Below are 15,084 nucleotides of genomic sequence, written 5' to 3'. Positions count from 1 at the left end.
TTAAGACAACTTTGAAGGCACTTGGCGGGGGAACCTTCAAAAATTGGGAACTGAATTTAGCAAAGGCCACCTGGATGGTTAACACAAGGGGTTCTATCAATCGAGCCGGTCCTGCCGAGTCCGAACCTTTGCACACAGTGGATGGAGATAAAGTCCCTGTGGTACACATAAGAGGTTTTTTAGGAAAGACTGTTTGGATTAGTCCCACCTCAGGCAAAGGCAAACCCATCCGTGGAGTGGTTTTTGCCCAAGGACCTGGTTATACTTGGTGGGTGATGCAGGCAGATGGGGAAACCCATTGTGTCCCACAAGGAGACCTTATCTTAAGTGAGAACTGTGTAGATGGTAATAGAATAAGGGGTGGATAATGTCCTAGGTTGCAATATTGATGTAGTTAAGTATTCTATTACCACCAGCTGTGGGCCATTAGCTGCTATCACCCACTCCGGATGGCAGGCAATGGGCCATCCCTTAGCTATTATCACTTGCTAATGACCCACCCCGCATGACAGGCAATGGGCCATCAGGGACCCACCGTGTGACTCATGGACTTATCTCATCCCATTGTGAGATGCTCTGCCGAGGAGGGAGGAGCCAGGTGTTCCCACCTGGATATAAGCTGGCCTTGGAACTGCCTGAGCCAGCCCTGTCTACTGGGTTCCCAGAGGACCAGAGCTACTACTGGATCTTCAGCTGGAGACTAGACCTTCACAGGATCACCGCTTCAACTGGACTACTTCAGTCGGACTGCTACTACCACCCTAACAGGGTGTTAGGTTGTATCTGACTTTGTCAGTGCTTTTCCTTGTATTATTTCACTTATTTTTAATTTCAGTCTTGACTTGTGATCTCCCACTGGTTTGTTTTCAAACCAAGACAGTTATTTACTTGTATTTAAAAAAAAAAATTGAAAAAAACCTACAAACCACTCTGAAGGATGACTTAGAACTTTTTTCCCAGAAAGCTCATTGCATTTAAAATCTCCTCAGTATTGATATTTTGTGTTACAGAGGAACTATGTGATCTTCTCTGTTGTGTGTTTTGCTATTTCTGAAAAGGAAAGATGTAATTGTGCCATTTATTTATAGTGGTGCTGGTGAGGTAAGTGTGAAGCTCTTCTTTCTCACCTTCATGTGAAGCACTCCTTCCTGTATTATCATTGCTCTTCAGCTTCTACAAGTTGGGACAGGTCACTTCTGGCTTGGGCCTTTGCTAAAGACTTGTTTAGGTGCACCTGTTTGAGGAGAGGTGGGATTCCTCACCAGGACAGCTGTGCTGGCAAAAAAAAAAAAAAATCTGTGACGTTGTGCAAGCAAGTTCAGAAACAGTGGCATTACCTTTGTTACCCTTTTCTACCCCTGCAGTTAAAAACAATTTAAAACTGTTTGTCTTGGGATCACAATGAAGAAAGTGAGTCCTGTTTCTTTCCTTCACTAATACTAGCACTGCTTAAAGAGTTCCAGTTCCTATGCTTTCCCCAGTTTATATTGGGAGAACCAAGGTTAGATCTTCCAGCTGTTTTCCTTGAATTTTCTAGGATACATAGCACCTATGATGTACTGTACAACTCTAGTGTTTTGTTTAAAGCTACCTTTTCACTGATCTAAAAATACATAAAAAGATTTCTGAGTTGCAGAGCTTCTCTGGCTTGAGCTCTCAAGGCGTTTTTTAAGTGTTGCTACACAAGTGAGATAACCAGGAAACTTGCTCTGTGCTTCCTGTTTTAAGTGGGGAACAGCTGACTGTCCTCTGGGTTTAATGCAGGGAAAGAAGCTGCATCAAAAATGAGCAAAGCTATGTTGTAGCATCAAAAATGCTAGTGTAGGATATCGTTTTTCGTCCTTTCAACCCTAACAAAAGCAGTGAAATAAACATTCACATTTAGTGGTAGTGTTCCCAAGCAGTAGTATTTAGTTTCACAAGTTACGAGGCGAAGGTTAACAGCCAGACAGATAAATGGCCATATCTGCTTGTAATTTCAATATATTCTGGCTGGTTTTATATGTAAATACCTGCAGGGCCTGTCTTACCAAGGGTTCTTTTGTTGAGATGTGTTCCATAATATCTTTGGAGATCTCAAGCATTTGATTAATAGTTAATAAAACAGGTATTGGTCCATCTCTAATAAATGAAGAGGTGTCACAGATTTCGGCTCTTACATCTATTTGCATTCACTTAGTTTATAAACCAATCTCTTTCTCAAAACTGGATGAAATATGGATAGCTCAAATCTTTATAGCCTTTTAAAGGATCAGGTAAAACTTTGTGTATCTAAAATCACAAACGTGCATTAAAATAGCGTAATGTCTCTAAGCATGCACTTGAGAATAATGTACCAAGCAAGAACAAAGAATATTTAATGTTTACCTAATTATGTTATCCTATTACTGGCATAAAGAGAATATTGAAACAGTTGGTCTGCATTGTCTCTGAAGCATATAAAATTATTCTCTAGTGCAGTGAGCACCTTGTGGTAAAAACAGCCCAGAGAAGAGCAAAGCTACCACCACCAAACAAAACCCTAAACCATAAAAAGAAAAAACCCTAAACCATAAAAAGAAAAAACCCAAACCCATAACTGAAAAAAAACCCAAACCCTAAAAAAACAAAAAAAAAAGCCCAAATTGCTACACTGATAAATTTGTTTGCACTGGTAAATGATTCACTTCTGTAAACTTCAGCTCTGATTCAGTCTCCTGATTTTCTGATTGCATTTTGTAGAATGCTTTTCCTGTTTTGGCAAGGCTGCGGGTGTGCAGATGGAGAGGGAGGAGGCAGGCTGGCTGTATAATAGCTCCCCCATGCAGAGTCCTGATCTGTAATGAATGTTACACAGCACAGCCCTCAGTCAGGGCAATCCACTCCCTTGCTGCAGATTAAGACTACACAAAAGCACTGAAGTGAGAAACTAGTGCCTGCTGGCTGCTTCAGTCTTTAGCAGCTGCCTCAGGAAGGTGGTAACAGGCAAACTTAATTTCTCTTGCATTGCTGGCTATTTAGAAAATCTTAAGACCTTTTATTTTTGCTCACATCTGGAATTAAATACAGTTACTGCAATTTGTTTCCTCGGTTAAATGTTACATGGAACTAACACCATTGCTGTGTGGTTTGGATTCTGCTTTTGTTGTTTTTTGGGGTTTTTTAGTATTTCTAAAGTAATCTCTAGTATCTTTTGAAATTAGTCCTGTGGTATTTTTGGTTTCATCTTTGTAAATGCCATCCTGTTTGTTTTGGACTGTAGTAAACCAGATGATATGGCAAAGCAGGCCTGTTCTGCTTATCTGCTTTGTGAGGGTCATGAGCTAGATACTGTAATTCAGCACTTAATGGATCTCTTTCTTAGAATTTCATACTCTTAATTACAGTATTTTGAGTCATTATGGCAAAAGCAGAAAAGACAGTGATTAATGCAGCAAACAAGGGATATATACACACCTGTAAAATGTAGTTGTGCTCTATGTGTTGTGGAAAAAAAAATTACCCAAATTGCTGGATAAATTCCAACTTGTCATTTTTTTGTTTCATTGCAGTGTTCAGCTTTTCATTTTATATTGAAATGACATAGTAAATACAGTTATTTTTGGGTGGTGTTTAATAAAGCATGCTGTCTGTTCTGGGGACATTGACAGTTTGGCATAATTGGAATTTTGCCTTCTTTTGTAACATGCTGTGTGAACTCTGCTGTGATGACAAAATTCCAGCATTGTAATTATGAAAATGTTTTTATTAATGAGGTACCCAAATCTGCTTCTGCTTGTTCTTACAGTACAAGGATGCTGGTACTGGAACATGTAAGATGTCCACAAGCCATAAAGTTTGGATATTCTTCAATGTGTATGATTATCTTTCCAGACTCATGCAACTCAGATTTTCATCTGCTGCTATAATTGCTTGTATTACCTCAGTTTTATATTCTGTATTTTTATCAACTAGTTCCACAAATTTTTGCAAAAAAAGCAAGAATTGCTGGCAATGCTCCTTGTTCTTCTGTTTTCCCTGGAGTTTTATTTTTGATATTTTTGATGTTCCTCCTCCTGTTACCTGTGCCATCACCATCTTTCCCCATACCCATTTCTTTCCAGGCGCACCTACGTGGGCAGCATGCCTGGCAGGATCATCAATGGGCTGAAGACTGTCGGGGTGAACAATCCTGTTTTCCTCTTGGATGAGGTGGATAAACTGGCAAAGAGCTTGCAGGGGGATCCTGCAGCAGCCTTGCTTGAGGTATGAGATGTTTAACTGCAAGCATTGTTTCATTTGTATTTTAAAAAGAATTAAATTGGACTGGGAAGGTTCACTGGACAGAAGAAAGCCTGACAGTGCTGGCTTTGTTATTAAATATCAGCTGCTGAGTTCTGACATGGGTGGCTTTCTGTCAATTGCTTGGGCACAATGCAAATGCTGTTACATAGTGTGCTAAGCAAGATAAAAATCTCAGTGAGCTGTACTTGAACACAGGGATAGATTTTGGTCTGTTTTATGTATTTAAATACTGTTCAAGCCCTAAACATCCTTTATTTGGGGGACTTCAAGACGTTGATTTTTAATGATCAAATGTTGTTAGCTAAGAAAGAAGCATCTAGACAGTAACTAGACTTCAAGTATTCCTTTTCTTTCTTGGAACAACTAGCTGCATGTTCTTTTAGGAGCATTTCTTTAATTGGTGTTGTAATTAACTCTCTGAACTTAGATTTTTCATGTAAGTCACAGATCCCCACTCCTTGGCTGATTATGGTGTGATGAGGATTAGGCTAATTATGGTGCGATGAGTGTTGGCTTTCCGTGAGAGTCACGTTTTCCATGAGTGTATTTTTTCTGAAATTCTGGCACTCAGACTAAGATGTAAATGAGTCTAACTTTGAAGGACATATTACAGTTATTTTATCACAAAAGTTTTAGAGTTATCATATTTGATTTGCTTACGGACACAAAATTCAGGAGATACAATTAAGGACTTCGTTGAATGAGATACTGTTGGAATATTTTGTAAATCCCATCAAGTGTTGAGATGTTACTAATTAGGTTAGTTAGGCTTTCAGGAGGCTAAAACTGGAGTGATCATGAAGAAGATGAATTGAGACCTGTGCCTTGCAAGCTTCATGTGTCATGTAGCAGACCACAGTAATGAGTTGTCAGAACCTCTTCCTGACTTCCATTTTCTGCAGTGTGACATGATATCCCAGTACAATTCCTTCTTCCACTGACTTGTACACATTCAGTGCTTTAATTCTAGCAGTGTGCTGGAGAGAGGAAGGAGAAGCTCCTCAGGAGTGGGAAGAGACAAAGCCCTGCACTGGCCACAAGGCTGTGTCCATCCTCCTGCTTCAGCATGGATGGCAAAGGAGAGAGAGTGAGGGAGGTGCTGCCACAGCAGGGCTGGGCCATGCTGAAGTGCTCGAGGCTGCAGGGCAGATGCAGCACTAATGCACTTAATGGTTTTAGTATTGTGCATGCTTAGAAATTCTTTGTACGGCTGTATTTTCACACTCTGCCTTCTCTTTTGTGTTCTCGCTGGCCATAGAGACTGCCATGCTCCCACTGGTACAGCTACACTGGTTCTGTCATGGTTCTGTACCTGTTTCAGTCAAAAGAAGGGGCATTAATAAAAAATACCCGCATTTTTGAGCTAGCTTGGCTCACTTTCACAGAAGTGATTTAGGGCATAGTCCTAGAAGCAGCTCAGTTGTCAGGCTTGAGGTGTGGTAACTTTGGTCGGTGGGGGTGAAATTGGTTCTGATAGTATTTGCCTACAGAGTCGTTCTAATAACTCTCTTGACTGACAGTGCTTAATGCACCAATTTAAATATGAAAAAAGCTACTTAAGGTGTCATGAGCTCATCTGGATGCTGTATGACATTCTGCAAATGAAGTGTCAATTGACTTTCTAAAAACGTCATTATTTTCTTCCTGCTAGATAGTGTAAAATTACTGTTTTGACAAGGCCAAGGAGTTCTTTGAAAATCAGTGTATGAACAGGCTGCGGTTTGAGAGCTCTGTTTTGATCTTTGCATGTTAACATGAACTAGTAGTAATTTAAATCTGTGAGAAAATAGCATGGCTTCACTTCTTTCGCTTTTAAAAATGACGATTATGGTCCTTCACCTGTGCATTTCTCAAGTGTGTAGTAGGTGCATGAAAAACCTCAAAGCACAAAGAAAACAAGCAGGGGAGTGTAATAAATGCAAGCATTTTCCTTGTACTGTTCACCTGTGGGATTTTATTTACATTTTGCTGTTAATGCAATGCTCTCTATTTCTGAGTTTGCTGATGTCTCTCCTGTCATTTGTTTTTTGGATGTTTGAACTAAGCTGTCCTAATTCTAGTCAATGCATGGATAAAAATGCCTGAAAATCAAATTTTGCTACTTAGCTGGCTGTTTTTTGCTATGCAGGCACAGTGATTTGGCTTTTGTTGAAAAGAGTGTTTTAATTATGAATCTGGATCTGTATATTAGTATTGGCAATTTTATTCAACCTTTGCTGGGTTTTACAATTTTTTTTTCATTCCCTGTCCTGCAGTAGGGAACAATGGTATTCTTCTGTCAGATCAATTTTTGAGGGCAAATGAATTTAATTTATATTTTTGTAATTAGTTGTGTTTGAATTCTGGATACTTTGTTGCTGCTTTGAGAGATATCTGTTGTCTATATTTTAAAACCACATTCTCAGTGACATTCAGCTGTGCTCCTGCCATGGATTTTTCCAGCTGAAGCTCATAAGGTTCACTTCCCACTGTCTGTCTGGGCTGCAGGCTTTGTGTAAGCCCTGCTAATTGACCATTAGTTGCATCTGGAGAAGTAATTGCTCTATTAACCATGGCTGGGCTGCTCCCCTGCCAGATCTCTATATCCTTCTACTGCTGGCTAAACATCCTGAAGCAGGTGCTTTACCTCTTCTAATGGACAACTCATGTCTGGACATAATAGCTTAATTTTCGTCTGCTTCTCGTGGTTTCTGTTGTTGGAAAGTGCATTTGCAGTGAGTAAAGGTGGCTGTTATGTTGGAGAGCAAACAATAGTCAGTGGTCACCCAACTGGTGCATTTGCTGTTCACACTGCTCTTGTCTGGTAAGTGCCATCATTAAGTATGAGAGGCACATCCTTTTTTCCTTAATGTGTAGGTGTGTTAAATTCTTGCTGGGCATATTCAGGAAGAAAACTGCCATCCCTGCGAGCTTGGGAGCAAAGCTTGGTGCTTTATAATTGCCCAATATGTGTTTAGTTCTAATGCTTCTGCAGAGCTGTTGCTTCAGCAAGACAGAACGTCTTCCTGTTTCCAGTTACTGTTCATTAACAAAGGAATATTTTAGTCTAAATTTAGATGACCTCTGTTAAAAGCAGAAGAAAACAGAAATGGATCCAAGTGCCTGATAGCAACTATTTGTATGCAGGGAAATTAGACCAGGAGCATAGCCAGGCAATTAAATGTTCATGGAATTTATTCTGTATTTTGTGGTAATAAAAAGCTGTTACAGAGAAGCCTTTGTATGTGTGTGAGCTATCTGCCATAAATTAGCCGAGATGTTTTGTGCACTGAATGTTCTTTTTGTACTTCATATTTTTGTATTAATTTCATATCTTTGAAAACTTCTGAACTTGAACGTTAGCACAAATACCTAACTAAAGGAAAGTTCTATTTGCTTTGGAAAATCTGTTTGAAATGCATAGGCAGGACATTGGTTTGTATCTTATTCTACAAAATAGTTACCATGACAAAGAATTATAAGTGTAGAGGAACTCCAGCCCTTGTAAAAAATCTCAGATAATTCACATTTTTATATAATCTGAGTTGGTTTGGATTACAGTTTCCTTTATCTTTGTTGGATAGTATTTTTACATATGAGTACAGCGTCAATATTTTGGTATCTGTGTAAATAATATTCTAATCACCAGTTTAGCATTTAGTGGTATTCATAAGGATTTCTAGTTGCAGATTAGAAGGAGAAAGAGAGAAACATGGATGTAAATAAATGCGACAAAATGCCAATTTGGTCTGGCAGAATACGTTGTTTTTCACCAGCTTTGGAATTAGTTGCAAACGCTTCTGCTGATAGACTGGAATTCTGTGGAAATACTGTTACCAGTATTAAAAAAAAGGGAGAGTAAATTGAATTAGGATTAGCTGCTTAAATCACTTTTGAAAAATTCACAAGAGTAGACTTCGAATGGGAGACTAATACTTAGTATAGACCAACTTGCTTTGAAGACATTTGTAGATGCTGTGCTTGGATTGCCTGCCTATTGTGGTGACTCCCTGTTGTAGGGCTGAACTGTAGGGCTGGCTGAGGTAGGGCACATCTCTAGCTGATTGAATTATGCATCAGTGCGCTTGGCTTGTCGGGGTACTTCAAGGCCTTTGCCTTCGTTAGTAAAGAAGGGAGTAAGTGACAGCAGCTGCTTGCTGGAGAGGGTAAGGAAAGCTTTTGAATAGCTTAGAGCCAGTGCACAATGGCATTCACTCAGTTCCAGCCCTAGTTTCAGAACTTAAGCATATGCTTCAATATGTTTTAGGATTTCACTATTAAGGGGAATGTATAACTGGTATTTTATTACAGTCACAATATATTTCCAAATATTGCTCTTAAACCTGTGCAGTACCTCAAAATAAAGTTAGAATTTATTCTTGTTTTGTGTGGGGTTTTTTTTAGGAAAGTCTGCTGTGTTTTTGGCATCCTGTAAAAAAAGGATTTTTCCAATTTGTTCTGATCATAATAATGTTCTAAAGATTTTTTCACTTTTCACAGTCTAAAGAGAGTTCAAGAACAATGAAAATTTGGAATTGTTTCTTTTATAACTATCTAAGAAGTCCTCAAATTCAGTTTGTTTTTTTTTATTATCAGCACTGGTCTTGGCTATAATTCAAGCTGTGTGCATTCATTTGGGTGTAGGCAGATCAGTTATTTTGACAGTAGTATGCTGTTTCTCGGGAGATGCATGGGTCCCATTATTTGTGACATGAGAATTACTCATGTTGGTTTAGCAGCGATCATTCATCATTTGGGAAGGAAAAGCGTGGCAGTACTTTAAGGAGGTGTGAAGCCAAGGTGGTTCACAGGTGAAATTGCAGCCATTGCGATATGCAATGAACTTCCCGTTTGTGGCACTGTTGGAATATCTACCAGACAGCATCTCAGTACCCTTGTCTTCCACATAGATACTGAATATTTATCACCTAATCTTAAATATACGTAAGTGTTGCATTAGCACATGTAAGTAGTACTGAAAGCGTTAGGAAGACAACACAGTTATTTAAGCCCTAGTTCTACTTGTTCAGTAGATTTTTGAGGTTGGTCAGACTGTGTGTTTTTGTTCTGTAGTGCTTGTTCAACTTTGTTGTTTTGGGAAAAAAAAGAAAAATGATTGTGTTGGGAAAGCCAGAGCTCCTGAAGGATCAAAGCTTGCCTGGGGTGCCGTGGGCAATCAGAAGAACTCATACTCCTCTGTCAGTAGTGAAGGGCTGGACAAAGCAGAGTGAGCAGGGCAGGCGATGGAGTGACAGCAGATAAGGCTGGGATTGTGTTTTCTCCATGGTCTCACAGAGAGATCTCACAGATTGGTGTGAGAGTAAGAAGGAAGCTTATAGTAAGAAGAGCTGCCAGCAGCAGATCAAGATTGGAGTTGGGGATTCCTTGGGAGAATTCCCCTTTTTCTGTGGGACCACATAGGCTGCTTTCCCAAGGCTGCTGAATTCTTTAATGGCCACTCTACCATGTGTGAAGGTCATGGAGATACAGCTTGGGGGAGGTACTTGATGGCTGGAGAAATGCTGCAGCCACCTCTGGAAAAGGGCAGAAACAACTCATGGGGAAATGACTTTTTGAATTGTACGTGTGGTGTGAAATGTAGTCACAGAGTAATCCAAGCAAGGCCAGGATTAAATGATACCCATAATGTATTTTATTAATGTAAAGTCAGATTTGACAGATCCAAATGCAATCTAATAAAAATGTGCATATTTTATTTACTTCTTACTGAGCAATTGCATTACTTTTGTGTTCACTCTTGTTAAGGTGTTGGATCCTGAGCAAAATCACAGTTTCACCGATCACTACCTAAACGTAGCCTTTGACCTGTCCCAAGTGCTTTTCATAGCTACAGCCAACACCACAGCTACCATCCCACCTGCTCTGCTGGACAGAATGGAAGTTATCCAAGTGCCAGGTGACACTGCAGTGCTTTCATTACAGTGGCTGTTGCAGGTCTTTAGACAAGTTTGGGGTGTTTTTGCTGAAATGAAAGGCAGCTCCATAAGGAAAGCCTGCCAGGAATCTGGAGTGCATGGCTGGAATCATTAAAAGGGACAAGGCAGATGTATCTGTCATGAGCATAACATTTAGCATTGCACTCCAGAAAATTCAGTTCCATGTCTGTGATGATAAATTGATACATTCTATAATGATGTTTTCCTTCATTGATTTGTTTGTATTCTAATTGTCTATAGGCCTATGCATCTTTTTAAGATTCCAGTGGAGAAAGGGGTCTCTGAAACACTATAATTCTGTTCTTGTTTGCATGAAGTTATGAATAGCCACAAAGAATCATACCTATAGCCTTTTAAATTGTAGCTGGGGGTGGTTTTCTGTTAAATTCAATCAGGTAGAATTGTAAAAGGATTATATTGTAGTGTCTAAGCAAAAAGATTGTTAATAAATACATGCTTTTTTTTTTTTTTTTGAAGGATACACACAAGAAGAAAAAATTGAAATTGCACATAGACACTTGATTCCTAAACAGCTTGAACAACATGGTCTGACTCCACAGCAAATACAGATTCCCCAAGTTACCACTTTGGGCATAATTACCAGGTAAATATGTTCATTGCTTTTAGTTAAAATAACTTCTTCTTTGGTAACTAGCACAGTTTAAAACGTGATGGCACAAATATGTCTTAATATGTATTGTCCTTAATAGCTTCAGCAGTTCAACAGTTGGTAATTTATGGAATTGTTCCTTCCTTGGCTCTTGTCTCCTCTTCCTTGTTCCTTCCTTGCTCTTGCTGCCCAGGTGTGGCTCACAATCAGTTGTGCTGACACAATTGCCAAGGCCCTGGGAATAAACAGGAACACCTGAGGCTGCTGTGGCTGCAGTGTGTGAAGCCATGGCCTTGGCAACAGACAACATTTACTTTAAAGAGCCAAGTTACATTTCTATCATTTTCATACAAAAAATGGAAATTACCTTTCGTTTTTTCCTTGTGACTTGATGGACGCATTTGTCTAAAATTTGGAATTAGGTTAAAAAATTAAAGTATGGGGTTTTTAAATAGCATTGATTCATTGGAACTGGGACTTTTGTTGGACATGACAGCAGATACATTGATGAGAACATCTTTCGAACTTGAAACTAGCTCATTTCCAATGGGAAAAGTGTATTTGGATTCAATGAATTGAAGCATTTTATAACCAGTAACAGTCTTTTGGCTGTGTTGTGTAGTGTTGTTGCCTGGTGCTTCTTTTTAGTTCATAGACTAAAAGAAAATATTCTTTTGCACTCAGTTCCTCAACTTCCAGTGAGCTATATTTTTAAGTTTTAAAATAGTTCTTCCTTTTAATTTTTATGCATCCAAGAAGAGCTCAGAGCTATTGGAGTATTGTTTAGCATTTCATGAAGGTTTGGCACCAGGTATTAGTCATGTCTTCCCACTCAGTAATCTGTCTTTGTCTACACTTTTATCAGCAACCACAATTACTTTGATAAAACAATTTTTTTTTTCCTATTTATTAAAATACTCCAAGGTTTCAATGCCTTTCCCATCCCATTTTCTTTGGCTGTGTGTTTAGTTAAAAAGTGTGTTTCCATTGAGAAGATCTCTCTTTTACAAAGAACAGCCCCATCACAGCCTCTCTCTCTGCACAGGTACACGAGGGAGGCAGGGGTCAGAGCCCTGGATCGGAAGCTTGGAGCCATTTGCAGGGCAGTGGCTGTGAAAGTGGCAGAAGGGCAGCACAAAGAAGCAAAGCCAGATCGTGCTGAAGTGGGGGAAGGAGAAGGTCTGTGTCTTTGGCATGTTTTATTAAGGACACTTCTGATGGAGTCACTAGGAAGCTAATTTAGCAACTTCTTCTCGTCTTTTGTGCTTCTTTAAGGGCTCTGTTTTCAAAAGCATGGCAGATAAGTGACGTTATTATTATTATGTACAGTTTAAGTAGTGCTGAATTACGACTTGGGACATAAGGTGAGTAGTTTCAGCCTGATAAGAGGGTAATTGAGAAGTACAATGCATCTGTTTCATATCTTAGGGATACAGTTATTATTTGTGTATGTCTTCCTGGGCTTTTCAATGCACATCTTTCATTTCTCTTTAATCAAAAACTAAGCATGGCTGTACCTCCTGCTAGCTCAGAACTCAATCTGGTCATTTTGTTGTACAGTGAAAAAATTGTCTGCTTGAAGAGCTCTGAAATTAGGATTGTTTTTATGTGCCTTTTAAGGCCATGCTTATTCGAAGTTTCTTGGAGCTTTGGTTACTTCCCAGCCTCAGTTAGTCTGGGCTTGTTTCCCATGTATATAGACAGTGTTTTATCATTCCCAGTCAGCCAACAGACTGAAAGAAAGCTAAACACAAAGCTCTCAAACAGCAAAAGTACCCAGGTAACTGCTTCACCAGTAAAGGTGGTGGATCCTGTAGTTTGAATCATCCCATCTACATGAAAAGGTAGAGGTTTTATGACGTATTTACCAATATTTTCCTTTTATACTATGAGTGTCTTCTCTACCTTCTCTAATGGACTTTGTGAAGTCAAGCACTGACTTCATGGTGCTTCTGTGCTCCCTGGACTTGCTCATGAACACAACCACAGAGCCTTTGGGCTGTGCTGGCCCAGCTCACCAGCACCAGGCACTATCAGGTGTCTTGGCTACTGCACCTTTTTGATAGCAATTTTGACAAGTCATATTTTCCAAGTGTTTCTTTGCTCTGAAGGGTAGCTGTGTCTAAAACGTGTTTCAGAGGTCTAATGCAATTGCTGAATAAAAAGAGAGGTCATTCTGCTCTTCAAGCCTTCTGAAAAAAAAAAACCAAGAGGTAAGTTCAGAGCAAAACTTGTGGTACTGTAAGAAGAAACACTTTATTATTAAGGCAAGTAACAAAAAGGAACTGTATTAGACTTCTCAATCCAGTGAGAGAGATATTTACCATGTTAAAATTAGCACTGTGCTTGCAACTTAGGTATTTACACTGTTAAAATTATACACTGTTAAAATTAGTACTGGACTTGCCACTTACCAAAGCTAAGTGAAAAAAGCAGGCTGAGTGCTTCAAAAGGGGGCAAAATGCTGGCATTTTTGGTTGACCCAGTTTGGAGTAAGAAAAAGTGAGCTGTGAAGGGTTGCCTTTGTACTTCTGGAGTGAAAACTGTCCATAAGAAAAATCTGTATTAATACAAGGGAGTCTGAGGGACAGGTGGCTCTACCGTTCAACTTTGCTATTATGAAGACTTGTACAGAACGGTGCAGTGTGCAGAGCATGTTTTATTTTGTGCTAACAATGTGCTTAAACCCTGGTGTGTTTTAGCAGACTATGTCACTTGCTGGGAGTGTGTGACAGTAGGAGACTTTCAAAAAATACTTTTTTCATTCTGTCTGTTGGATACAACTAAGTGCTTAAAACAAAGCTTGTCAATATCTCCAAATACTTCCAAGTTGATGCAAATGATGGGATTTGTAGCCTACATTTTTTTCTCCTGTTGATTAATGGACGTTTGTGCAGTTGTGAATCATGATGATGAATTTTTATTTCATATAATGAATGACTCTGGAAAATTAGTTAATTAAGTTGTTGTTTCTTAACAGTTTCATTTAAAATTATTTCTTGAGTTATTTATCTATATAAAAATACCTAGAATTCATTTTTACTTTCCACATTTGTGTGTTGGTGATGTGTGGCTGAGACTCTGCAGTTAGTGCATTGGTATGCCTTCAGATGTGACTAGGAGAGGGCAAACTGCAGGCTTGCCTTGCTTGCTAAAACATCGTTTATACCTGATTCAGAGCACAGCCAAATAGTACCATGTGCCTGTTGTGTTTATTCAGCTGAGTGCCTTCTGGCTGGTGGGTTGTAGTAAAAGTTAAGGGCACTAGGTGGTAGAATCTCAGGATTCTCATTGTGCTATTGATTAAATCAGATTATTAATTCCAAGGGGAGCACCTGTTTTCAAGGCTTTGTAAAGATCAGGCTTTTGACACCGTTTGGCAGTGAGCTCTGGGGAGGGAGGCTACCTGCCCTAGCTGAGCTGGAGATTCACTGTCAGGCTGGGTTAAACCTCCCAGAAGTGCACCACTGAAATACACTGGCAGCTTTGGAGTGCCTTCCCTGCTCCTTTGGCTCCTGAGCTTTCTGGGGAAGTTGGTGAGTGCAGGAGTGTTGGTTTGTGAATGGTTGGTTGGTGAGTGCAGGAGTGTCAGTTGAACTTGCACAGGGAACTTCAGCAGAGGCAAATGCAGTCATCTTTCAGAGCTCTCTGGGGAGTCATCCCTGTGTACAGTAATGCCATCTGATATTTCACTGAAACACTAGCTAAGATTTATGAGACGCTCCTTGAGTCTTTTGACACTAGAAGAAATTCTAGGAGTCACAAAAATGTGTGAAACTCTCCTTCATATTTTAGTTCAACTGCCTTGAGAATACAATGCAACAACTGTGAACTAAGGCATCATATCATGATACAACAGTTGAAACCCAGAGTGAAAAACAATTTGTCTAATTCAGACCTGAAGGAAAATTTAGGACAGGTAATATTTCATAACTAAAAATGATTCAATGAGGATTCCATTTATGTTGAAACCAAGGCTTTGGACATACTTCTATAACCCAGTAATACAGTGCAGTTTGTTCTGCTCCTTGTGGATGAAACACTTGGTTTTAAATGAAATGCAAGTTTGACTGAAGTGGTCAGAGTGAACTGACACATGAGATCTATCAGTGCCAGGGTGCTGTGACTGCAGGTACTCAGCTCTGGGCTCAGCTCTGCTGACCTTGGAGAGCTTCCCAGCTCTGCAGGCTGCAGTGAGGGCCCTTTCTGAATATTGCTTGGAGTGACTTCTCTGTTGAAGATCAAAAAGGCATAAATGTTCTGAAAAGTTGGGTT

At 39.6% G+C, this 15,084-nt stretch overlaps 1 protein-coding gene across 1 annotated transcript in view; it reads left to right on the top strand.

Annotated features, from left to right (window-relative positions):
• Positions 1-15,084, top strand: part of LONP2 (lon peptidase 2, peroxisomal) — a 41,148-nt gene that overhangs the window by 13,884 nt on the left and 12,180 nt on the right. Inside the window, exons 8-11 of the mRNA XM_085071907.1 lie at positions 4,083-4,224; positions 10,009-10,159; positions 10,677-10,803; positions 11,855-11,988. Of these exons, the coding sequence (XP_084928033.1) occupies positions 4,083-4,224; positions 10,009-10,159; positions 10,677-10,803; positions 11,855-11,988 (554 nt within the window). The remainder of the gene's footprint in view (positions 1-4,082; positions 4,225-10,008; positions 10,160-10,676; positions 10,804-11,854; positions 11,989-15,084) is intronic.

Source organism: Lichenostomus cassidix, chromosome 11, assembly GCF_008360975.1.
Source record: "Lichenostomus cassidix isolate B80296 chromosome 11, HeHo_3.0, whole genome shotgun sequence".
Lineage (NCBI taxonomy): Eukaryota > Metazoa > Chordata > Aves > Passeriformes > Meliphagidae > Lichenostomus > Lichenostomus cassidix.
Note: the sequence above shows the minus strand (reverse complement) of the source record. Positions and strands in the feature narration are given on the sequence as shown.